We start from the raw sequence: 25,555 nt of genomic DNA on the forward strand, positions 1-25,555 counted from the left end.
GAGCGGGCGCTTTGACACCCTAATGCGTGTTACTCCTTCCTGCGGTGACAGGACCAGTTACCACCCAAGGTCACTGTCACTAGGCAGGAGCCCTTTGGGCACTAGCTGCTTGTGAACACAGTGGCCCAGTGTGAGTCTGATCTTTTGTGGGCTGTTGTACTTTGCTCTTCTGTTAGAATGTGGTAGGGAGCCAGGAGTCTGTCCTGGTTACTTCTTAAAGCTGTGAATGGTAATACTAGAAACTTGTTTTGTTTGGTTTTTTTGAGACAGGATTCCTCTGTGTAGCCCTGGCTGTCCTGGACTCACTTTGTAGCTCAAGCTGGCCTTGAACTCATAGTGATCTGCCTGCCTCTGCCTCCCATGCGCTAGGATTAAAAGTGTGTGCACTACCCCTGTGCTAGAGAACTCTTATCATAACTAAAATTGTATTCATTGTCACACAGGTAAGGAGTTTTTACTCTTCTGTACAGTTAATGAGTGGTTGGTCGGGAAGCATAGCCTTTAGGATGGGTAGTTTGGTCCACACTATTTACATTATAACAATTGGAAATGGTGTGCAGTGGGAATGTGTGCAATGAGGAGCGTGTGCAGTGGGAAAAGTCTTACTGGGTTGGAAATTCATGATCTGGTTAATTTAATTCTGGAAGCCATATGTGAAAGTGAATTGTCACATCGCCTGTAATATTTAAGGTATGTGTTCGGCACGTTATCTAATGATCTGCCTCTGTCACCTGAGCACATGCCTTGTCTTGCCTTAGTTGTGTGCCACTAGAGACAGAAAAATCATCCAGATTCTGGAAAAAAGATTTGACACTTCAGAATATTCTGAATGTGCTCTTTTTTTCAAATCCAGGTTCCTTGTGGGTTTGGGTCAGGACTGGGAAGCTGCTGTCGTCTTTTCTCTTGGGTGCTGGAAGCATGGTCCCATAAGCCTGGAACTCCTTAGCTCCATCAGAATACTGACTGATGAAACAGACAAACCCAGAAAGCTGTTCTCAGCTCTGTTGCCAAAAGTACTTTGAGCTCCCTTACCCTAGGAGAGGAACCAGAAAGTTTTTATACAGATTAGTTCCGTGTAAGAACAAAAGTCCCTTTGGAGGTTTACTAATTCCTTCACCTCCCCTGGTGTGCACACTCATTCCCATGCCTTCATGTAGGACTTTGCTCAAAAGCAGTTTTCCAGAGAGAGGGAGAGCCTCAGCTCCCTCACCCCATGGTGTGTCCCGCTGTGCCTGATTAACTGGGCAAGGTCAGGCTTGCCTTTCCAGTGTACCCCCCCCCCACTCTGACCTGGACAGACCCTCTGCTAAGAAATCCCAGAAATGCTTTAATGCGCGAGACTTGAGTGGCTCAGAGCAGGCCCACAGGCGCGCTGGGCTTTCGCGGTTCTCTCTGGTGCTAAGTGCTCTGGGAGGTGCACATTCTCTCTGGGCCATGTTTTATGCCCTCCCCTCTCCCGAAACTGCGGGAGCTATGAAGAACTACCCTCTGTTAGAGATCAGGAGAGAAAGAGCTTCTGATCCTGGAGCAAATGACTGGCAGATCTGAAAACTGAAAAGCTCTCTTTGAAGGCTGTGACTTGGGCAGCGACTGTCTGCTGGCCACAGTCAAGGGCGGCCTTCACCCTCAGGCTGTGGGTCAGTGTGCCAGCCTTCACGGGGCTCACCTGAGATGGCCGGAAATGTCGGATGTTCCCACCGTAATTCATAGCAGCAGCAAACTCACAGTTAGAGAGTAGCAGCGAGACTAATTTTGCGGTTGGGGTGGCCGCAAGATGCGGGACTGAGTTAAAGGGTCGCCTGCTGCACTGGGGAGGTTGGGAGCCCCTGCGGTAGGGTGCTGCCGTTAGCTCGTCAGGGCATTGGTGTGCCAGGAGGCCATCTCTCTGCTGCTTAGGGAGCCCAGAATGCTGAGGACCCCTTCTTACGGAGGCCGTGAGGAGGATAACACGTTGACTTGTTCATTGTCAGAGTCTAATTGGGTCTGCAAAAATAGTTCTGCCTCCTCGGAGCCAGCGCTGAGAAACACAGCGCTGTTTTGTCAGACAGACTCCTTTTGTGTAGCTCTTAATTGCTTCCCATGAGTTCCTTTTTAGGTCTTATCTGTGCGGTTATTGTCCTACAAAGCCAATGACTTCAGGCCTTTAAGCAGCGGGCAGGGGGTCGTGGTGAGGCTAGACTTCGGTCAGTGTCTGCCTTGCTTAGGAACGTTAGCCTGTGGCTCTCACAGGACAACCTGACACACATCCAAGTGCCGTGTACCTGCCCGAGCTCCGCAGACAGAGCCAGCGCTAGGTTCCAGATGAGCGCTGCGGAGAGAGAGGGCCTGTGCAGCCCTCTCGGCTCGCCCTTTCTGAGCGGCGAGTGTGCCTGGCCCCGGCCACGAGGAGGGGCGCAGCGCCGTGCCGGCGTGCTGGCGGTCCTTCCCTGACTGGTCTCGGCCTCTGTGTTGCAGCCGCTTCTTACACGGACAGCTCCGACGACGAGACGTCCCCCAGGGACAAGCAGCAGAAGAGCTCCAAGGGGAGCAGCGACTTCTGCGTCAAGAACATCAAGCAGGCGGAGTTCGGGCGCAGAGAGATCGAAATCGCTGAGCAGGGTAACGCACGCCTTTTCCTGCCCGTCCTTTTGTCATGGTAATGAGCCTGGGCCAGCAGCCTGTCACATTTCAGTGCAGTCGACACCATAGTTTTTGCTTATTGACCTGAGCCGAGTCACTGGCCGAGGCCGACCTCGCATTTGAGACAGTTCTCTGTCAGCCTCCCAGTGCTGGGATTGTAGCTGTGAGGCCACGTGTCTCCTCCTGACAAACATGTGGAAGAGCCCAGGCTTAGCAAACCCTGCGGGACTGAGCCCTGCCGGCTCTGGAGGAAACCCTGCCTGAGAAGGATGGGCACTGGAGGCCGAAACTGGGAGCGTTTGTCTCCAAGAGTCGCAGAGGACGTTCACAGCACCAGCTGACCCTGACCGGGGAGCCTGCCTGCGCCGTTTTTAGGTCTGTTCCTTAACCCTTACTCCCTCTGCTTAATATTCTGTGTCGGGCCTTTTCAGAGATGCCTGCCCTGATGGCTTTAAGGAAGAGAGCCCAAGGAGAAAAGCCTCTAGCTGGAGCCAAGATTGTGGGCTGTACGCACATCACTGCTCAGACCGCTGTGAGTTCTGTTCCTGTCAATACCGGTGAATAATTGCACCTGCTTTCAGCCGGCCAGCACCAGGCTAACGGCATTATTTCTTTAATCCACGGAATGCTATGTAGACAGGTATTCCTTTTCCACTTTGCAAACAAGGAACCTGAGGCCCAGGATGCTGGGTAACTTGTCCAGGGTCATACAGCTAGGAAAGCACAGCTCCATGTGAACGTGCGTGTGTCAGGTGAGCAGGTGAGTCGCATCTTCCCCGTCTCAGCCTGTCCGGTAGCCTCCCCGAGGCAGGCTTCCCACAGAGCTGCCTTCAGCAGCCAGGAAGAGGACACTGACCTCAGCACGGATGCCGTACATTATGTTGCTAGAGTCCATCTGGAAGGCAGGCTGTGGGCATGGGTGGGGACCTGTTTTACCTCACTGTGACCTTTGGGGAGCTGTCTCCAGAGGTTGCCTACTTTACCCTCAAGCTGGGAGAACAGTGCTTACAGCTGCATAGTCACCAAGAGCAGCTGTGGAAAGAAGGACTGCTTCCTCTGCTCTCCTCAGATCAAGGACGCCTTTGCCGAGGAGCTGCAGGGCAGTCCACCTGCCACCCTGAGCTCCCAGAGGCGCGCCGGGCTGCCTGCCAGGCATTCCTCAGGTGTGCTGATGAGAGCTCAGGCCTCTGCGCTCACACGGCAGGCGTGTTCCCACTGTGTCTCCAGGCTTCTGTCTTTATCTCCCTCTCCTCCCGAGACAGGCCTCCCAAGCTAAGGCTGGACTTGCTGTGTGGAGGAGAAGCTGCTGTTGATCAGACACCTGATCTTCCTGCCTCTCCTTCCTCGGGGCACCGTGCCCAGTTAGCTGCTTAGCCAGCTAGTTAGCACCACACCCGTTAGGTAGTTAGGTAGGTAGTTAGTTAACTAGCTACTTAGTTAGCTAGCTAGTTAGCTTGCTTTGTCTGTCTCCTCAGTGCTGGAGCGGCACCCAGGGCCTCAGACAGACCGCACAGGCATGCTGTCCCTGAGTGCTGCCCCAGCACGCCCTTCAACTTGAAGGAGGCTCTCGCCAGCACACACTTCCACAGTCACATTGTTAGTGGAGGGCAGACAGTGACTCTCCATGAGACGGGAGAGCGTCTGCATCTCCTCCAAGGCCTTGCTGAGTCACGTGCTCTCCGAGGACACGAGGACCCTGAATCCCTAAAATTGATACAATAATTAAAACGTCGTTTCTTTTTGGAGCTACAGGCTACTGAATTGAGGCAGAAACATGCTTAAACCTTTCCTGGGCCTCTCACAGGAGATTCAGTGTGGAAGCCTAAAGTAGGAAGTGCTCCTCTACTTACTGCGGCTAAGTTTTGTCTACCTGAGCAGCAGCCCTGTGGGCCTCCCTGAACGAATTAATCATTATTTGTTTACCAATTTAACTATGTTTTATTATTTCCACCCTAATTTTTTCTTTATCCTAAAGGAGTTTTCTTTTTGTTTTTAATCTCTGTAATTTTTCTAATTATATGTTCTTGATAATTATAGAATATTCAAATATTACCCCTATATAATATAGAAATACAAAGGCTGAGGACTAGAGATGCAGCTAAGTTAGCAGCATGCTTACCTAGCACCACAAAGCCCTGGGTTTGATGCCCAGCACCATATGAGGTCAACATAATGGTGCATACCTGTAATCAGCTCTAAGGAGGCTGAGGCAAGAACAGACATTCAGGGGCCATCCTCCACTACATAGTGAGCTGGCTGGTGGCCAGCCTGGGACACTGGGTTACATAAGACCCTGCCCCTCCCAAACGAAGGCGAGGAGGGGGGAGGGAGGAAGAGTCTCCCATACCCTTTTAGGATGTAGTTACTCATTTCCTAATCCAGGTGCACCTCCACAGTTCTTCCAACCTAATTTCTCTGCTGCCTCTTCTAAACGATGAGAAAATTAAAGTCAAGAGCTGGCTCAGCAGCGAAGAGAGCTTGTTCCTGCAAAGGGGCAGGGTTTGGCTCTCAGCTCCTGTGTTGGTGGCCTCCGGGGCATCCGCGCCCTCTTTAGCCTTGGCGGCACGCGCCTGCACCCTTGGACCCATCTTGCTGGTCCCTTGTCTTAAATTTTGTAGGTGTCTCACTACCTATATAACCCAAAGCAGCCTGTGTGGCCCCAGCTGCCTCCAAACTAACCATCCTCCTGCTTCCTGAGCGCTGGGTTCTAAGTGTGTGCCACACTGGCGCCGAGCACTTTGAATGTGTGTTCTCAGTGTTTGTTAAGCTCACAGTTGTGCCAAAATTACTGGACAATCCCTCAGCCTTTCTTCCATGCTTCCCATTATAAAGAAGAATAGGAGAGCCATTGTTTCCTAGTCTTATTTAATGAGTTATAATATATTATTTTCAATATTTTGATGTTTATTTTATCCTCATTTTGGCCAAAAGAATCCCCAAATGTGGCTTATGTGGCTTATTTTTAAATTTCTAAAAATTTGTGTGCGTGTCTGTCTGTGTGTGTGTGAGAGAGAGAGAGAGATCTATGTGTGTGTGCTTTGAGGTAAAATTTCACTGAACCTAGAGCTCACTGATCTGGCTTGACTAGCTGTCTGTCTGTTAGTAAGCCTCAGGCCTTTCTGGCTCCGCCTCCCAGTGCTGGGATACAGGGCCACTCCTCCTTGCCAGCCTTTAAGTGTGTGCTGACATCCTTGCACTTTACCTAAAGTGACATCTCTCCACCCCACTTCGTGTGTGTGTGTGTGTGTGCTCACACTTGCCTGTATGTGCACATGTGTGTAGAGGACAGAGAACATCATCAGGTGCCATTTTCCCTAAAAGTCACCCAGCTTGAGTTTTGAAACAGGGTCACTTCACTATCCTGGTGCTCTCCAAGTAGGCAAGGCTAGCCCGTCACCAGGCTTCAGGGCTCTGCTGTCCTCAGCTTTGCTTAGCTTTGTTTTACAAGCGCATTCTGGAGACCGAGCCCGGGCCCTCATGCTTGCGAGGTGAGCATTTATTGTCTCCGGCCCTGCTTTGTCCTTTCCTCGAGCGTTTCCTCGTTCTGCTCTGTGATGCTCCGCTCCTGCCCACTCCTGCCCTCCCTCGCCTTGGAGCCAGGCCTTTCTAGGGACTCGAGGCCGCTCTCCGTGGGTCTCACCCATCTCAGATGTTCTCCCGGACCTTCCTCATCCGGGAACATGTCCGTTCACCAGCTCTGAATGGACTTCTTCTGCCCTGCTCTCTCTGTCTCTACTTGGGGACGTTGGGGACGTCGTGTCTGACAGTGTCCCGCTCACCTCAGGAGGTCTGCCCTGCTTCTTGGCGTTGGTTTTGTTTTCCTGCTCTCCTTTCAGTTTGCATTTTACTTTGTAATCTGCTCTGCTGTCTTCGAGTTGACTCCAGAGGGCCCGTACTGGAAAGACGCTTACAGGGAGTCTCAGCACCACAGATGCTTTTCCACTAAGCTGTGTGTTTGTTTCTTTGTGTTTACTTGTCTCTCTAGTTCCCATCTCTGTGCTAACTTCCCTGCTTGTGAATATTCTTATCGCTTATTAACAGCAGGCTCTGCTGTCAATCATGGTTTCCATTGTTTTGGTTTTTGAGACAGTCTCAGTGCAGCCCACTGCCCTTGAAGGTGAACTCAGCATGTAGCTGAGGATGACCATGAACTTCAGTTCTGCGGGGGTGATGGACATGTGCCACCGTACCTGACTTACGTAAGGCTAAAGACCAATCCAGTGCTTCAAGCATGCTAGGCAAATCACTACCAACTTTTGTTTTCACATCTGGAAGGTGTTTGGTTTCTTAGTCCGTTGGTGTCGTGAGCGGCAGGGCACCTTGGCAGGTCGGCTTCACATTTCCTGAGCGGCGATGCATGCTACAGCTTACCAGGCTGCCTCTGAGTTCCTGAAGAGCAGCCCTGGTGTTTCCTGGTTCGTCCTCAGCTCTCAGCTGCTGCGCACCAGCGTGCCATGGATGGGGCCCTCCTCAGGAGCCTGCCCTACCTGTGGACTGTCGAGGTGTGCTAGGGCCAGCCTTCTTGGTGAAAGCAAGTGAGAGTCTCCAATCTTATGGTCCAGCCAGGACTAAGCAGGCCTCTGAGGGAAGGACTTTCCTAGTGTCCCTATTGCTTTCTGTAATGGCCACTTTCTTTCTTTTAGTAGGTCTAGCAGAAGATATTTTCTTGTCTTCTGTGGAAAGAGAGGGTCTTTCCTATTATAAAGGTGACTCACCCTGGGCCTTTTCGACCCTCCAGCTCTGCTTTCCTCTCCATGAGCAGCGAGTGGGTCTCTGACCCTCATCCCAGGCTTCAGTACTACGCCCTGTCACTCAAAGCTTTTGCCTCCCAGGAGTGGCTAGTGCGGTGGCGTCAGCCCCTGACTCTAGTTTTCCCCGTGAGGACGGGGCAGGCTCCCGGAGCGGAGCTTGCCTGTGAGTGGGAAATCTTGTGTCTAGTCGGAGCAACAGGAAACTCCAAATTACACAGTTCTCCCTACATTTGGCCTTTAATTTACATGTTAGCTAATTTTTCTCAACCTTACAAACGCAGCTACCTTTTCCACCTGCGCTTTGCCAAAAACGAACCAATAGTCCACATCGGGGTCTCCTACTCCACACTGACCTCAAACTTTCAAGAACAGCCTTGAACATCTGGTTATCTTCCCTCCACTTACCCAGTGCTGGGATTCCAGACTTGGTGCCACTGTGCCTGGTGTTGGCATACTCTTTAAAAACTCCTTTATTCATGTTTCTTACAGCTCTTTCTCCCTACTCCACCTCACTCCCTTCCAACATCCCAAAACGAGGTAGGAGAAAGGGTTAGTGGTAGAGGGGAGGAAGTTCTCTTAGCTGCTTCCTGCTGGTCAGGGTCATCGGGTTCCTTGGAGCCAGTCCAATCCTCGTTTCAGGAGATCTCCAGCTTCTTGTCTCACAACAGCAACTGGAAGTTGCAAGGGAGACGCAGCAGCCTTGTTCTTTCTCAGAGCTCCCCAGCATTCTCTGGGCTCTGGCATTTATTCTCTCCCAGAGTCCTCCGATTTAATCTCTCTGTAGCTGGCCAGGAGCTCCTCTCAGAGCCCACACAGGGAAAACAGTCTGCTGCTGGGGACCCTCTGAATCAGGCCCACGACCCACGCCTGGGACCAGAACCTGTTTACATCCACAACAGCCTGGTCTGATTGGGCGCTGGGAACCTGGTCAACCCAGGGCTTCTTGTGTACACGGCGAGGACTCTACCAGCTGAGCTGCATCCCTGGCCCTACCTGGCTTTTCACGCTGGAACTCTTGCCTTCTGTATCCCGAGTAGAAGCAGAGCTGGACGTGTGTATTTTGATTTTAAAGTATTTTTTTCTCTGAAACTCTTAATTAAATCTTACTGGGGAAAATATAGAATCCTAATGGACCTGCTTCTCTGCCCCGTGTTGAAAATACTGAAGACGTTTTATAAGACACAACTTGGTATGTGTATACCAATCAAAGATAAGGCTTGGCCCTGAGTGGTGGCCCTTAGGAAGGGGATGTAAGGACAGGGTTGCCTGGGTTACCAGAGACCCTGTCTGGAAATAAAGCACAGGTGAAGTAAGTGTTGAGCAGCTGTTTGAGCAGGCCTGTTTGTCGCCTCCCTCCATCCACAGGTGCTCATGGAGACGCTGGGCGCCCTGGGGGCGCAGTGCCGGTGGGCGGCCTGCAACATCTACTCCACGCTCAACGAGGTGGCCGCTGCTCTCGCCGAAAGCGGTAAGAGCTGCCCTCCTCTGCCTCTGGTAAGAGCTGCCCTCCTCTGCCTCTGGCGAGGACAGAGCTTCAGGAAGTTCCAGTGTTCCGTATGAAGCCTTAAGGAAGGCTGGCAGAGAGGCAGCTGCCTCTGAAGAAAGGGCTTCTGACTGCTGAGTCTGCTTCTTTTGGGAACTTCTGTCAGACATGATCTAGTTAACCCTGCCTCTTAGGGCTGGCAAGTAGCTGCCACGGTCTGATTTCTAGTCATCACTTGGCTTTGGCTCGCTAATAGACAGCCAGTGAGCACCCCTCCCCACTAAGGCAACATGTCTGCCTGAGCTGCAGTGTGCGGCTCTGCAGTCCGCTCGGCGGCCGGCCCTGCGTTAATGTACAGTCCGCTTCAGCAGGGGCAAAGAGCGGCCGGGGAGCGTAAGTGACCACGGTGTCCGCTAAGGTTTGAAGGACAAAAGAAAGGGAAAGTTGGATTCTGCCAGCCTTCTGTTTCCCCGCTGAGTAACCATGCCCACAGATCTGGGTGCCAGCACTGCCTCTGAGCTCTTAGGAGATGAGAAATCCCTGCAGAACGCATATCCCTCTCCTTTTACTAGCGCTCAGGGCATTTCTTCAGCTCTTTAACTTATTTACAAAAATCTACTGCTTGGATATGATAGAAAGTTATGCAAGTATTAAATGTATATCCAGTCAACTCTACATAGGCATTCATTTCTTTCTCTTTTTTCTAGCAAATGACTATTGACTCTTAAGAAATAATGAGAAATGTCTTTGCTCTCAGAATGTTTATAAATGATAATAAAAGACCAGTTTGACAAAATGCCCCAACTACTTATAAACCCATATTCAAGACCAGGCGTATTCCTGTCATCCTGGCTTCTAGGAAGGTTGAGGCCAGAGAATCATAGTTCAGGACCTTCTTGGGAAACTTAGTGAATCTTGTCTTAAAATAAAAAATTTTAAATAGAAAGTTGGGGATCATGGCTCACACTTACAATCCCAGCCCTCAGAAGGCTGAGGCATGAGAATGACTACAAGTTTGAGGCTAGCCTGGACTCCATGGGGAGATATCTCAAAATGACCTGAATGAATGAATGAATGAATGACTAGGGCTGGGGTGAAGTTCATGGAGAGCACTTACTTAGTATACTCTGTGAGCCCAACTTCATTCCCCAACACTGCAAAAATAAGTAAGTGTACGTTCCGTCAGTCATAATGATGGCATTAGCCGAGTTCAGGCTGCTGTGCTCACACCAGCTAAGTTAAGCTGCTGCAAGGTGGACGAGGCTCTCAGCTGAGGTGTCGAGCAAGCGCGTCACTAGACAAGAGTGACAGCCTTCTCCAGTGAGCTGTCCCAGAAAGAACAAGGGGTCTGGGAAGTGAGGAGACTGGCAGCCTGAAGGACCAAGCGCCCCTTGCGCTTTGCCTTTCCCCGCTGCCCCCGTTGTCAGCAGCTCCCGCCTCGTTCTTGCCCTTTTCTGAGCCGGGAAGAGCAGAGTAGCCACTACAGGGAGACAGACGGACCTGACCGGGAAAGAAGCTAGTCCATAAACACAGCAAAGTGAGAAAGTCTGGCCCGGGCGGGATTTGCTGTCTGTGTTGATGAATTCCCTTTATCACCCGCAGGGTTCCCCGTCTTTGCCTGGAAAGGAGAGTCGGAAGATGACTTCTGGTGGTGCATCGACAGATGTGTGAACGTGGAGGGCTGGCAGCCGAACATGGTGGGTCACACTGGCCGCTGCAGTGCAAGGGGCAGGCATGGTGCGGGAAAGATGGCGCGGGAAAGATGGCGCGGGGGAGGCTTTCCAGCCGAGCGCACTGAGTGTGCGTAGGACACTGATAGACACCAAACTCCTCAATTCCTCAGGGCGGGGTGTGCGTTGGATCCCCACCCTCTGGAAGCTGACACGGGCAGGTCACGGGTTTGAGGCCAACCTGGAGGCACTCGCATTTGTCAGTAACAGTCAAGAGCCAGCCATCATTCATACGTGCCTGCCTAAATGCGGAGGTGGCACGTTTCTGTCTCCTGCTGCTGCTCACTGTTCACATGCCTGGCTAAATGCGGAGGTGGCACGTTTCTGTCCCCTGCTGCTGCTCACAGTTGCTCCCTAACAGTCACCATCAGCACCAACAAACAAACATGGGAAGGCATGGCTGCCTTTGGCTCCTGAGGCACTGAGCTTTCTGGGCTCATATACTGAGTGCTTAGGGTGCTTGGAGCACTTTCAAGTGCAATATCTTCTCTCTCTCTCTCTCTCTCTCTCTCTCTCTCTCTCGTAAGATTTCATTTCTACTTCATTTTTGCATCATTGTTTAAAGGACCCAGTCTGAGGGGCTGTGGGTGTAGCTCTGTGGCAGAACCTTCGACATGCATAAAGCTCTAGGTTTAGTCCTCAGCACCAAAGAATTTTTTAAAAAATTAAATGTAAGGCTGAGCTCATTGGGAGAGCCCTGGTCAGCATGCTCAAAGCCCTGGTTTTACACTTTTTAAATATATATATATGTACAAAAATCTGATACATTTCTTGCTTTACCAACATTTCTTTATTATTATTAAGAAATTAGAGAATCAGCTAAAAAAGAAAAAGGAAGAGAAAAAGAGAGAAATTGTAGTAGGTATCATTGGTGCCCACAGAGAAGCAGTTCTGCTGAAGCCTGTGGTCCAGGTCACATGACACCAAGTACTGGCTTGAGGGAGGGGAGCGGGTGCATATCTCTTGGCTTTAAATCTAATTTCATAGTCATGAACACAGGGATTGTGTATTGTGCCCAGAGAGCCTTTAGTCTGCACAGCTGCTGGAAGGTAGTGAAGACAGTTGCAAGGGTCAAGGTAGTTGTGGCCTCACAAACCAGGGGTCGTTGCCCAAGACCTAGCACTTTTCCTTACGTTACAACCTCAGGAAGAGGAGGGTATCCGAGGCCAAGAAATTTCTGACTTTGTGCAGTAGGACAGCACTGGGAGTTTCTAGGCTTTAGTCATTAAATAACACCTATAAATAGCAGCTCCTGGCCTGTGCCAGATACCTTTGTGCGAAAGGAAAGTAGCACAGAGACATAGCTCAGCTGGCAGTGTTTGCTGGCGCGAGCGAGGCCCTGGCTCTGACCCCAGCACTGTGGGAGGTAGCCGTGGCCATGCACACCTCTGCTCCCAGCAGGAGGATCGAGGCTCGCAGGTCAGGCTGGAGAGATGGTTCCCTGGGTAAAGGCTGCCGCCCAGACCCGGGAACGGAGTTAGGGTCCCCAGCCAGGCTGATCCAGTCAGCTCCAGGTTAAGACGCCTGTCTCGGAAGGCACGGCGGAAGGTGGGGCTGGAGAGTTGGTTCAGCAGTTAAGAACTCTTGTTGAGCCAGCTGTGGTGGCACCCACCTATAGTCCCAGCCCTCGAGGCTAAGGCAGGCGGATCTCTGAGTTCAAGGCCAGCCTGGTCTACAAAGCGAGGCTACACAGAGAAACCTGTCCCAAGACACTAACTAAATGACTAAATAATAAAGAGTACTTGTTGATCTTGGAGAGGCTCCAAGTTTGGTTCCGAGCACCCACATGGCCGCTCACAACCGTCTGTAACTGTAGCCGCAGGGCTCTGTTGCCCTCTTCTGGGCTTCACAGGCAGCGAGCAAATGTGGTGTGCACACATGCGCATACAGGCGAGGCACCCCCACCTGCCATCCTGCGCTGGTGCCTACTGCTCCGACAGACCCTGCCACGGTGACTCCATAAGGGAAGCATCTCACTGGGCTGGCTTCCTCCGTTACCATCGCGGGAGAGCGTGCAGGCACACAGGCAGACGTGGTGCTGGCGAGCTAAGTGATCTGCAGGCTGCAGGAAGAGAGGCCGGGCCTGACCTGAGCTTCTGAAGCCTTAAAGCCCACCGCAGTGACACACTTGCTCCAGCAGGGCCACGGTGTAACCTTTCAAATAGTGCCGCCTGCCATGAGCCAGTGGGGGAGCATTTTCACGCAGATCACCACACATCGAAAATAAAAATCTCAAAAAACAAAAACCATCAACAAAAAATGTTAAGGTAGAGAGTGGTAGAGGAAGCTGCTCAGCACAGATCTCCGGCTTCTGTGCATACATGTACAAGTGTGCTACACTTGTACACACACAGGAGTTCAGTATCTTCAGACACACAGTGAGTTCAAGGCCATCCTGGGCTACATGAAACTCTGTCTCAAAAATAAATAGTAAAGGAAAACATAAGCGAGCGCATCGGGACTTGGCAGAGAGTTTCCAGCTACTCCGTGTTTGCTCCTCCTCATGTGGAGGGTCGGCGGCAGCAAGGGGAACTCCAGGAATCCCTGCACAGGGCAGCAGAGGGCGACTGGTTAGTTCTTTTGTGTGGGGAAAGTTGGAGGCCATGATTGTGTGCGCACAGCTGTGAGGCCGGGAGGCTTCTCTTCTCAGCAGCCTTCTGTGCGCTGAGGCCGGGCCTCCGAGACCTAGGGGGCAAGCTGGACTGCTCCCCCCTGCCTCGCTGGCACTGCCTTCAGACATTGCAGCACCGTGCCTGGCTTTCTGTGTGGGGCTGGGGCTTGAACGCAGGTCCTCCTGTTTGTAAGGCAGGCACTTGACTAACTAAACTGTCTCCCTAGCCTTTTAGGGGAGCCAGGGAGAGGAATGATACCTTTGATCTGTACCCTCAACCTCTCTTTTGGGTTTCTTGGTGACGTTGGTTTGTAGGTGTGTAGCAAGGCTAAGAGTTCTTAAGAGAGTCCTACCTTGGTCCCTACCCTCAAGCAAGATTTGATTGAGTCAGACCAGATGGATTAGTGTAGGAGCTCAAGCAGCAGGTTAGATGACAGGCCTGAGGTTGGGCGTTTTGTGTGCCCTGGGATTCGGGGTGGCGTTTTGTAGTCCTTGTAGTGCTGATACACTGGAAGTTAAAAAGAGTCGCCAGCAGAGGGTGACCGACTTGTGTCCTGGAGAAGTCCTGATGCCCCCTGCAGGGCTACCTGCCGCTGCCTGTGCTCGAGTTGCGTGCAGAGGCCTCCCTGCCGTGGCAGCTGGAGTGGGCGCAGCCTGGTGTTCCTCCAGTCCCACGCTGAGGTAGCGATGAGCTGTTGAGACGCACGCCTGTGCACCTACGTGCTGCACGGGTCCCAGCTATTTTTAATCTGGCTGAGGCAGAGTGCGAGGTGGAGCTGGGCAGAACCGCCAGCGCTGCCTGATCCACTGGGGAAGAGTGCCCATGCTTCATGAGAAGTAACAACTTCAGCTTTCAGAGCCATTGTTCAGAGAGGGAGACTAATTATCTTTCCTCTTACGTAAGCTAAACCTTAAAGTGCTAAAACCAGCACTTAGAGCGGAGTTTTCTGAAGATCCACAGTGTACTCAGGAACTAGAGGAGAGGTCTTGGTGGCCTCCGGAGCTTTCTCTCCATCAGAAACTGTGGGCTGATAAAGTAGATCTGTGGCAGGGTCATCTGCCTGAGCGACTGGGAGCTGGCCCTTCTCCCCTGCTCTTTTCTCTGAATATAGTGACTGTCCTTTGGTGGGAATTGTGTTGACTCTGGTTTCAAGCTCCTTTCCATCACAAAGTGGGAAAGTTGCCTGTCTGTACGTTGGTGATCAGGGGTTGGGATAGATGACCTCACAGGCTCCGAAGCTTCAGCAAGACAAGTCGCATTCTGACACTTCTGTTGCAGATCCTGGATGATGGAGGGGATCTCACTCACTGGATTTATAAAAAGTACCCCAACATGTTTAAGAAGATCAAAGGCATCGTGGAGGAGAGCGTGACTGGGGTCCACAGGTGAGGCTTGGCCGTCCTCGGGAGCTCGGGCGCACACGCACACGCACAGGCCTGTAGAACACATTCACTTGTGCTACAAATGGAGCTGTCCGTGAGGCAAGGGCTGCCACCTGGACACTAACGACACAGACTGCAAACCTGAATCCGTGAGCAGCTCAGATGGAGAAGCGAGGAGGGTCCTCGTGTTTCTTCTGATTGATACAGTGGCTCCTTGCTCTTTGGCACAAGTTGAATTCATTCAGTAAATGTTCATTGAAGTATTACAGTGAGCCAGGTGCCATCCTGCGCTAGAGACCCGCTGTAGACAGGACCTTTGCCCTCACAGAGCCAGGTCTCACGGACAGCGAGGGCTTTGGGTCCCATCACAAGGGAGCAGTGATTCCTTGGATAACATTGAAATAATTTCTGTTAGTCTTATTCACCCATAAAGAATTGAAAGTCTGAAGAAGAACTTTTAGGGAAATCCATTTGAACAAGCCAGCATAGCCACTTTAATATTTTCTAATCTTTTTTTAATACATAAAACTATAGCTTGGGGATGGAGAGATGGCTTTGCTGTTAAGAGCACTGGCTGCTCTTCCAGGGGACCCAGGTTCAGTTCTCAGCACCCACATGGCAACTTACAAGTGTCTGTAATAAGTCCAGTTCCAGGAGACGCAACCCCTTCACACAGACATCCGTGCAGGGAAAGCACCAGTGCACCTCAAACAAACAAATGGACAGACCAAACACCTATGGTTTACAGCATGCGTCTGTGTTCATAGAATGGGTACATATTTAAATTGTGTGTGTGTGCCCACACGCTCACATACTTGCTCGTCACAGGCGTGGACACAGGGAAGGAGGGCTGTGGAACTTAGTCTTTCCAGCCCCTGAGCTCCTTGGATTGAACTCATTGCCAGCCTTGGCGGGAGCCTCCACCCACTGTGCAGCCGCCAGCCCCAGGGGTGAATTTTTAATAAAACAAATATTGCTTATTTCTGATGGACTTAGTTTTTGAACTTGTGTATGTGTAGCTTTGCAATGTGTGGGTTTGTATATTGTTACGAATTTGAAACTATTGAAAAGTCAAAGTCATTAGGGGGCTGGAGGGATGGCTCAGAAGAGCACCGGCTGCTCTTGCAGAGGCCCTGAGTTCAATCCCCACACCCACACCGCAGCTCTCTCTCTGCGGAGAGAGCCGGCGTGCAGGTGCCCGGGTAGTCAGAGCCCTGTGCACATAATAAATAAATGCATCTTTAAAAGAGTCAAAGTCGGTACCTCCAAGTAGTGGGATTGTGCCACTATTTTAAAATTAGTTCTATATTTCTAAAATTAGTTCTTTTTAAGATATTTTTACTGTGTTTTTGTATTTATGTGAGTGTGTGCTGTTTGTGGGTGACCATGGAGACCAGATGAGGGGTAGACTTCCTGAAGCTGGAGAGTAAGCAAGTTGATAGGACCATCATGGCCTCCTGGCAGAGCAGGAAACACGCTGCCAACCACTGAGCCACTGCTCCGACCCCAGTAAAAGCCATAAAAATGTATATGGTGGTGGGAGAGAGTGCTCAGTGGTTTGAGAGCTCTTGCTACGTTTGCACAGGACTCAAGCATAGACCCCAGCATCCCCCTGGCATCTCCAACGCCCTCTTCAGGCCTCCACAGGCGCCAGGAACCCATGCGTTACACATACATGCGTTCAAGTAAGCACTCATACACGTTTACAGTCTCAGTCTTGCAGTGGGCGTGGTGATGCATGCCTTTGATGCCAGCAGAGGCCAGTGGATCTCTGAGTTCAAGGCCAGCCTGGTCTGCATAGTGAGTTCCAAGCCAGCCAGGACTCCACAGTAAGACCCTATCTCAAAACAGAAGTCTCAGTCTTTAAAAATAAAAATGAAAGTATTTATACATAATCTAAATTTTTCATTTAAGATCTGGAAATTTAGTTGGATAAAAGATTTTGTCTACATGACTTTTTGAATGTGAGCTTTATTGCAAAGCCATATGTAGCCTCCAGAAAGAAAAATTACTCTGTTTCTCAGTATCTGTCTTCTAGGATGAAATTGGTCATGTCCATCAGTATGCTTCAGAGATAAGACATAAAACCAGTTGGATTGTAATGTCTCATTGTTTTCCATTCTTCTTGCCTTCTCTCATTCCCAGGCTGTACCAACTGTCCAAAGCTGGCAAGCTGTGTGTCCCAGCCATGAATGTCAATGACTCAGTCACTAAACAGAAATTTGATAACCTCTACTGTTGCCGTGAATCTATTCTTGACGGGTAATGTTTGTTATCCCTGAGGTGATCTTAGGTTTTGATTGAAGGTTCCAGCTTCTTTGGTTTTAGTTATTTCTGGAACTGTTTCATGTTTCACCACATCACACCCAGGACTTGTAAGCCAGAGCTCTGTTGCTATCACCATTACAAGAAAATCTCTTTCCTGGGGCTGGAGAGATGGCTGTGATCAGGAGCCCTGGCTCCTCTTCCAGAGGGCCTGTTTGATCCCCACTCTTCACATGGCCGCTCACAACTGCCTATAGTTCCAGTCCCTGGGGACCTGGTGCCCTCTTCTGGCCTCCACAGGTACCAGGCACACACATGATACACAAACATACATGCAGGCAAAGCACTCGTACACATGAAGATAACCAAAATTTTAAAAAAACAAATGAGATTAGGTGCTTTTGGTAGGCAGAGTTCATATTTTGTGTTATTAAAATGGCATAAAGATTATTTTTGAAGGAGGGTTCAGGTGATTCTGTTTCAGGTCATGGTTCTCATAACATACCATGTAGTTCTTAATGTTATTTCAGTCGGAACTTCTTGACCATCTAGAAACTTGTGGAGGCGGTTCCGCTTTCTCTGCGCTGTGAGGGCTGCCAGGCTGATGGACCCAGCCCCGCCCCCACTGCTGTGTTCTGGCTTTCCTTCATTGCTGCTAGGGAGACCCCGAGTGTAGTCGGATTTTGAAAGTGAGCCTAATTTTGGCTCGGGGTTTTAGAGGTGTTGGTCTGTGGGCAACGTGTGGTTAGATAGGATCACGTGATGAGGCAAAGCCAATTGCCTTCTGACTGGGGCTTGAAGGGAGTAAGGGAGGGGCTGCGCCCCCCTCCGCCTGTAAGAGAGTGTTTCCAGTTTGTAGGGAGCCTCCCACTAGGCTCTTAGATTCTCAACGCGTTTTAGTAACGCTAGCAGGGGGACCACGCCTTGATCACATGAACCTTTGGGAACATTCTAGATCCAGATCATAGCCCCCAAGTGATTGTCTAGGAAACCGTCAAGGTAGCTTCGGCTGCGCCGCGTGCAGCGTGCCTGCCACACACGGGTTAATAGCAAGAACGAAGGAGGAGTGTGCACCCTGACCCAACTGTTGGGCCGGGGTGGTGAGGCCCCGGCACTGCGTTGGGAAGGACCTCAGCTCAGAGCCCCCCCCCCCGTTATTTATTCACTGACCTCATCCCTTGTTTCTCCTCATCTGCAAAATGGCAACTTCATGACCTACTCCACAGAGTCAGTGCAAGGGGTAAGTGAGACAAGGCGAGCTGTTGAGCGCCGCCTTCACCCTTTAGAAAAGTCAGGGCCGTATCTCGCTGTGGAGAGCTGGCCGACCTGGGGCTTGATACACGGCCCATGGCCTCCGGAGCACCCTTCTCTTTCAGTCTTCCCACGGCAACACAGGCCTGTGCTACCAAGCACGGCCTTGCCTATCTTTCCAGAACCCTCTGTAGAGGAAGTGTTAGGATTAAGTTAGACCCGGGGAAGGTTTTTGCTGTTTTGTTTCGTTCCCATTTGGTGGAATGTTCAATGCGCATTATAACTATTGTTACCAAGTGTATTACCGTGGAGTCAACAGTATTGGCTCGACTGAGCATTTTAATAAATTCTTAGCCCAGTAGTCAGCCATTGAGTGTCTGTCTACATGTAAGGGTCACTGTGAGAGACACCTCAGGTCTGACCACATTTATAGTAACTTGTACATATTTCATTAAAGTGCGGGTCTACCCACAACTGTCTTTGAGACTTTTCAAGTGCCAGATCTGTGAACCTAACGCTGGCCTATACCAGGATAGTAAAAGATGCACGAAGATAGCTCCTAGTTCAGAAAGTGGATAGATTCCCTCCCAGCCGTAGCTGGCTCCTTAGGTAAGAAAGACTCTTAAAGCCAGAAAGTATAGAAGCTACAGGAGACACGCAGAAGAGCAAGAGTTAAAGTCTCACAGTGAAGAGACAGGGCAGCACCAAGTGCTCGTCTAAATTTGCTCAGCGGTGAAAGCGCCTTGGTACTTGCACACAATGCAAAACCACAACTGGGTCAGGGCAGGTGTTCCCTCTGCAGAGAAGAGAGCGGAGAGCGGAAACAGAGGTGACCTGCTCCAGAGAAAGCTGTGCGGTGGCACACGCCTGTCATCCCAGCACTCAGGAGGCTGGGGAGGAGAACCGAGTGTTTCCGGCTAGTCTTCTTTATGTAACAAATCTGAGGCCAGGTTGTGCTGTATACGATCCTGTCTCAAGACCAGAAAGAGAAGAGCGGGGTGTAGAGGAGAAGCTAAGGGGGCATCCACGCGAGGAAAGTGTTAATGTTTACTCCTCTACAGCTCTGAGATGGTCACGTGTTGTACTAGTTACTGTACACGTTGCTAGGACCAGTGACCTGATGAAAACCACTCAGGGAGGGTCACTAGGTACCGTCAGATCACGGCAGGACATGGCAGCAGGGTCACTAGGTACCGTCAGATCACGGCAGGACATGGCAGCAGGGTCACTAGGTACCGTAAAATCACGACAGGACATGGCAGCAGGGTCAGTAGGTACCGTAAAATCACGACAGAACATGGTAGCAGGGTCACTAGGTACCGTCAGATCACGGTAGGACATGGCAGCAGGTTCACTAGGTACCATCAGATCATGACAGTGTGGCAGCAGGGTCACTAGGTACCGTCAGATCACGGCAGAACGTGTCAGCAGGAGCTTGAGGCTGCTGATGATGTCGCCTCCACAGGCAGAAAGCAGAGAAGTGGCTGCTGGCGCTCCCTTGCTCCGGTTTACGCGGTCCAGGACCCCATCCGTGGAGTGGGCCACCTGCACTGGGGTCCCACACCAGTGAACCTGACCTGGAAACCCCCTCCCAGACATGTCCAGAGGTTTGGTGCCATCATGCTGACATCACGAGTCACCACACACCCACAAGGGAAGCCCTGGGACTCCTGCTTGGGCTGTGCTGAGATTCCGCTTTGAGGAAGAAGAGAGATTGCACAGGAGCTCCAAGGGAACTCGGCCAGGAGCTCCAAACTATAAAATAGGGTGTCAGCTCGTCCAGTACTCTGGGGCTAGCAGAATCCAAGAGAAGTTAAGAGCGTTCTCATGACTCCTCCACAGCGCCTTACTGCCCCCGCCAGTCCTTCCTTGAATGGAGTCTTTTCTGTCCTTCATCCTGGAGGAAGATCCTGAGCTCACAGGAAAAATCACTGCCTAGCTGGAATCCGTCCATGGCTGTAGCCTGGCTGTCATTTGCAGAGGGAGCTGTGTAAATGAAGTTCCCACGCCACCATAGCTATGTGTAGTTTCAAAGAGAGGGTCCTTCCCCAGGGAGGGATGAGGAAGAGCCTGAGAAGAGTGGTCCAAGGAGAGGCGGTCCAGAAACAGATGTTTTGGTTCTCTTTGCTGTGCTGACCACCCTGCAAGACCACTCTGCGAACCCTGCCTTGTGAGTGGCGGTAGCCTCCAGACTCACTCTTCAGCCATGAGCAAGCATCCTCACGCTCAAGTATAAACGAGCTCTAGCAAGGTGCATGCAGCTGTCAGTGGAGTAGACTTAGCAAATCACTGTTGTTGTTGTTGTTTTTAAATGGGATTCTTACTTTCCTCTTGGCATTTATAGACCCTTTGCACCAGAGGAGGTAAGCGTCTAACTAGATAAATAAGTAGGAAGTTTTACATGTGTTTGGAGAGAATGTGTGTCCAAACACAGGCTGGATTTTACTGGAAACCCTTCGTCCTGACCAAGAGTCTCAGAAAAAGTAATCTCATTGCAGCCAAAGAGAAAATGGGACTCGTTCCTACACATTCTTCCCAGAAATCTGAGACCACAAGGGTCAGCTTCCTAGAGGAGCAGATACAAAGCTAGACTGTGCCTGCCCCGCATCAGCCGCAGGAGGCTTGCTGTGTACAGCGCCAGCAGACCTCAAGGCCTCCGCACCACTGTCCCGTGCTTTCCCTGCTGCGTCAGTGCGGGACCCACTGGCCGTTCTGACGCTGCTGAATGCTTACGGTGCCTCTGAAACCGTAAGCTAGTGTAATGCTTCCACTAAGCCACAACTCTCACACTTCCTCCATATTTGTGTCTTTTTCCTCATCGCTATTCAAAATATAAAAGTGTACATTGCTTTTGTGTTTTCAAGCTACCGGCTAATCTATACCTTCCTTTTGCACTGCCAGAAAGAGGAAAATTAAAGATGGGGCAAAGTCACGTAGAGCTAGAGCTGGGTAGATGGACAAAATGAGTACGGGATTGCTTTCTCTCAAAAATGAAAAAAAAAAAAGTCAAAAGAAAAGCACAAGCGTCGGGTAGAGACAGAAGACTGTTTTTTCTGACGATGGTGTTGGGTTTGTTTCTGTTCCCCTCAGGCTTAAAAGGACAACAGATATGATGTTTGGTGGAAAGCAAGTGGTGGTCTGTGGCTATGGAGAGGTAAGGAACCTGTTACTGGCTGGCTGTTGGAAGTGTTTTCTGATTTAAATGTTCAAGGATTTTATGTGCAGCATAAATACTCTCACCCACGTGCCGCATTAGATGAGAGCGTGGCTTCAGTTAAGCACCTTTCTTTGCGCTTTGTGTTTTTCTCAGGTTGATTTTCTGACTTGTTCCCCCCCCCCCCAAGGCTTGTGGTGTTCTTTTAGCTCGTGTTTTGGTTAGAAGTCAGGAATGTGGGTGTTCTCATGCATATGAATGCTGAGCAGGGGCCGGGGGTTGTTTATGAACTACACTTACTTGTTTTTCTTGCTGTTCCCTAAGCACGAATCTATTCAACAAGCTTGCTTTGCGGGGAGGGAAGAGGGTGCGCGTCCTTTATCAGAAACGTTGAGGAGCATGTTTCCCTGACTTGGCGCTGTGCTCTTTCCTGCTCAGGTGGGAAAGGGGTGCTGTGCTGCCCTGAAAGCCATGGGCTCCATTGTCTACGTGACCGAGATCGACCCCATCTGCGCCCTGCAGGCGTGGTAAGCGTGCCAGGGCGCCCTGCCCTCCTGCCCTCCTGCACATTGTGTCTGCCTTGTGGGACTGCCATGCCACGGCTTACCTGGTCCCCACGGAACCTGCCAACTCCGAGCTTCTTTCTGGCTTGCAAGGGCGAGGAGCTCTGCTCTGAGAGAAGTGAAAATTTAGAATTCATGTGGAAATAGTATCAGGGAATGCTTTGATGTGAGGGACAAATATCCCATTAATGCCTCTTTTCCTATGTAATCCCTTGCCCCTTTGAAAAGGCAGGCCCGGAGGCTGGTTCACCTGACCAGGTGCTGGCTGCTGCCCTAAAGTCAGTCTCAGCCTCACACAGCTGTTCTCTGACCTCCACGGGTGTACCCTCACACATGCATGCAAACACACACACACACACACACACACACACACAGATATGTTTAAGTTCATACCTGTAATCTTAGGTTTCCTGAAGCTAAGGTAGAGAGACTGTGAGTTCCAGGCTTTGGTTACAGAGTAAGACCTCGTCTCAGGCTTTGGTTACAGAGTAAGACCTCGTCTCACCAGCCAGGGCTACAGAGTGAGATCCTGCCAGGAAGAGAGAGGAACAGAGACTGGCTCGAGAGTGTGCTGAGGTTGGACATGGGTCAGGCTTTGGCAGGAGGGAGAGTGTGAGGGAAAAGCAGTTGCCTGTGTCAGAGGCCTTCTGATGTAATTACTACACTAAAAACACTTCTGTGGTTGTCCTCCCAAAAGTGTGCAGTGGGAATCTGAGAAAATATCAGTTAAATCTAAGCTAAGAGTGAAATCTGCTAACTCTTGTTTCAAGACAGGGTTTCTCTGTTTAGCCCTGGCTGTCCTGGACTCACTTTGTAGACAAGGTGTCCTTGAACTCACAGAGCTCTGCCTGCCTCTGCCTGCCAAGTGCTGGAATTACAAGTGTGCGCCACCATCTCCAGCAAAATCTGCTAATTCTCATGAAGAATATATGGGAAATGGTTTTGGAAATTTAATTTTTTTTTTTTAAGTTTCTTTTTCCTCTCTGAAATGTGGATCCTGGCAGGGCACACCTATAATCCCAGCACTTGGCAGGCAGAGACAAAAGGATGAGTCAACACCAGCCTGGTCTACACAGTGAGTTCCAGGCCAGCCAGAGCTTTGTAGTCAGGCCCTGTCTAAAAATAATAATAATCAACTACATAAAATAAAATGCAGACGATCATCCTTACCTCAAGTAATTTTTAGATGCTATCATACATTAAGTAATGAGCATATTACAGGGCTCAGAGCTGTGGTCAGAGAACGGATCCTTACTGATAACTGTTACTAAATTAACTCTACCTTCTACCGAATGAAAAGTGCCATAGCCACTAAAAGCTACTTCAAAGTCCAAGTTTATGTAGTGTATCTCTTATGTTTTATGTTTTCTGTGCACTGCTGACCACCAAACCTCTGGAAGAAGGATACTGAGATAGAATGAGGTTGGAGCAAAGCCTTTTCCATCTGTCCTGCCACTCACAGAGCCCAGCCGGAAGCACCAAGGCAGAGTTCCGCAGTAGAGTCGTTGGCTTTCTGGGGGTGGTTTCAGAACCGAGGGCCATCCCCTTCCTAGGACTGTGTGCTCCGTACAGAAACCTGAGCAGGACACTGATGACCCTGCAGCACAGGCTGTCCCACGGCCACGATCAGTACCTTCCTGTGGGCCCAGGCCGTGTGCTCGGGGGCAGTGAGAGCAAAAGCTGCGGGAGCACACGTAATTCTTGTGCTGTGTGGCCAGCACTGTGGGCAGCGTGCACGGAAGGAGTGTCCTGGCACAGACTGAGGCACTGTAGAAACAAGTGTGTTTCCTGTGCAAGGAGTAAGCGCACAGCCTCCAAATAGAGGCCAGCGCAGCGCAGTTAGGGAGCTCACAGGGGATAGAGCTGCGGAGTGGAGATATCCGAGGTTAGCGTCACATGACAGCCTCTTATCCTGAAGTATTTTAAGCACATAAATGGTATGTTCCAAATTGCACTTAGGGAAACCACTCTGCAAAATGACTTTGAGAGATGTAACCTAGAGACAGTGAGAATGGGCCACGTGTTGCTGACCCAAACTTAGCAAAGCCAGGATGTATGTGTGAAAGGGGCAGAAGTAGGCACAGCGGGCAGAAGTAGGCACAGCAGCGCACACTTCTGCAATCACACACCACAAGAGAATCGCCTCAAATTTAAGGCTGGCATGCTCTACAGAGTAAGTTCAGACCCTGTCTCAAAACCACCAAAAAGCTTGTGTGGGGCTATAAATTCAAGAGACTTAAGGAACTCAGAAAAACGATCACAAAGGTTCGACCACAGTTTCAGTTACTTTACTTGGCTCATACACTTGATAATGCTGTTGCTCGGGGTAAACAGAAGAAAAACAGGAGGGTGTGGAGAGGGTGCTGAGCTTATTCCCAGACAAGGTTGGGGCCCTTGTAGGGAGCCCTTGAGATATCCAGGGGAATGTTTAGCCCTTGGTGTAGCTCAGCGGTAGGCTCTGCCTTGTTTGCCGAGCTCCCGACACTAGGAGCGAGAGGCGTATGTGCCTGCCGTGTGAGTGATGGTTAACAGCCAAAGGCAGGATAAGCAGGAGTGTGAAAGAGCAGAGAGGAGTCCAGCGAAGACCCCACACAGCACCCGTTTAAGTACGGGGAAGCCTGAGAATGGAGCCAAGTGCCCCGCATGGGTGAGGTCCTGGCTCAGTCCCCAGCACTACAGAAAAGAAGGCAGTTAGGTTTTAAGAAACTGAATCATGCTTAATGTGGAGAGACATCAAATACAATAAGGCACTAAGGAAAAACATTTTGTTTTTGTTTCAGAATTTAATTGATGACCCTACAAGAACAGGTTCAGTGAGAATAGACTCAATCAATGGCCAAATGTCAATTTCTAGAAATTTAGTTTGGGAATCTCATGGCAGCCCTTACTTGGCTCCCTATTATTAGGAAAAAATAGTTTCAGGGATGCAAAGGGAGCTTTTACATTCCTCCACATAAACTAAGAAAAGGATTTGGATTTTTGACTGATGGGGAGCCCCAGGCAGCTGTGGCAACTCGTTCCTGTAATTCCAGCACTAGAGAGGAAAAGGCTTTAGGATCCTGATTTTGAGGCCAGCCTGGAAACACTCCAGCCATCCTTGCAGTGACTCCGTGGCTCCCTGAGGAACTTGGAGATGGCTTTGGGGGGAGACTGACCATCTCCTGGCTGAGCTGACTGACCCGCTTTATCTCTGCAGCATGGATGGGTTCCGGCTGGTGAAGCTGACTGAAGTCATCCGACTAGTGGACATTGTCATCACCTGTACAGGTACGATGTGCTCTATCTGGTGAGGTTTCCATGGAGCAAGTGAAAAGTGGTTGAAAATATTGAGGATAAAGCCAGAGGCAGGGGTTGAGAAGGCGGGGTGGCTCATTTGGTGAGAGACTTGCCTTAATGATTCCAAGAACTCGTGTAAAGCGGTCAGGCCTGTGTGGCTGCTGAGTTGGCTCAGTGGTTGAGAGCATTTGCTGCTCTGCAGAGGACCCAGGTTCCCAGACAGGACCTAACCCACATGGTAGCTCTCAGCTGTCTATAACTCCAGTTCAGGGGATCTGACACCCTCCTCTGACCGTGGGCACTGGACATATGTACATCAGGCAGGAAAACACCCAAACACAGACAATAAATGATCGTTTTTAATGCCAGACACAGTGGTGTGCACTCCTGATTTCAGCACTGTGGAGTCAAACACAACAGGCACGCATGCAGACAACAGAAAGAAAAAGTCTGTCTCATTTTCCCACAC

The 25,555-nt window shown here is 50.5% G+C and overlaps 1 protein-coding gene across 6 annotated transcripts in view; it reads left to right on the forward strand.

The window, feature by feature from the left end:
- Positions 1-25,555, forward strand: part of Ahcyl2 (adenosylhomocysteinase like 2) — a 134,415-nt gene that overhangs the window by 92,089 nt on the left and 16,771 nt on the right. For 5 of the 6 annotated variants that reach the window (XM_021641319.2, XM_021641320.2, XM_060373816.1 and 2 more), the window contains exons 3-11: positions 2,455-2,598; positions 3,051-3,151; positions 8,736-8,838; positions 10,456-10,550; positions 14,474-14,580; positions 16,723-16,839; positions 21,184-21,247; positions 21,686-21,774; positions 25,007-25,077. In XM_021641319.2, coding sequence (XP_021496994.1) covers positions 2,455-2,598; positions 3,051-3,151; positions 8,736-8,838; positions 10,456-10,550; positions 14,474-14,580; positions 16,723-16,839; positions 21,184-21,247; positions 21,686-21,774; positions 25,007-25,077 — 891 coding nt within the window. Of the gene's footprint in view, positions 1-2,454; positions 2,599-2,671; positions 2,995-3,050; positions 3,152-8,735; positions 8,839-10,455; positions 10,551-14,473; positions 14,581-16,722; positions 16,840-21,183; positions 21,248-21,685; positions 21,775-25,006; positions 25,078-25,555 lie in introns of those variants that run through there. The other variant, XM_060373819.1, reaches the window with a different exon arrangement.

Source organism: Meriones unguiculatus, chromosome 21 (genome assembly GCF_030254825.1).
Source record: "Meriones unguiculatus strain TT.TT164.6M chromosome 21, Bangor_MerUng_6.1, whole genome shotgun sequence".
Taxonomy (NCBI): domain Eukaryota; kingdom Metazoa; phylum Chordata; class Mammalia; order Rodentia; family Muridae; genus Meriones; species Meriones unguiculatus.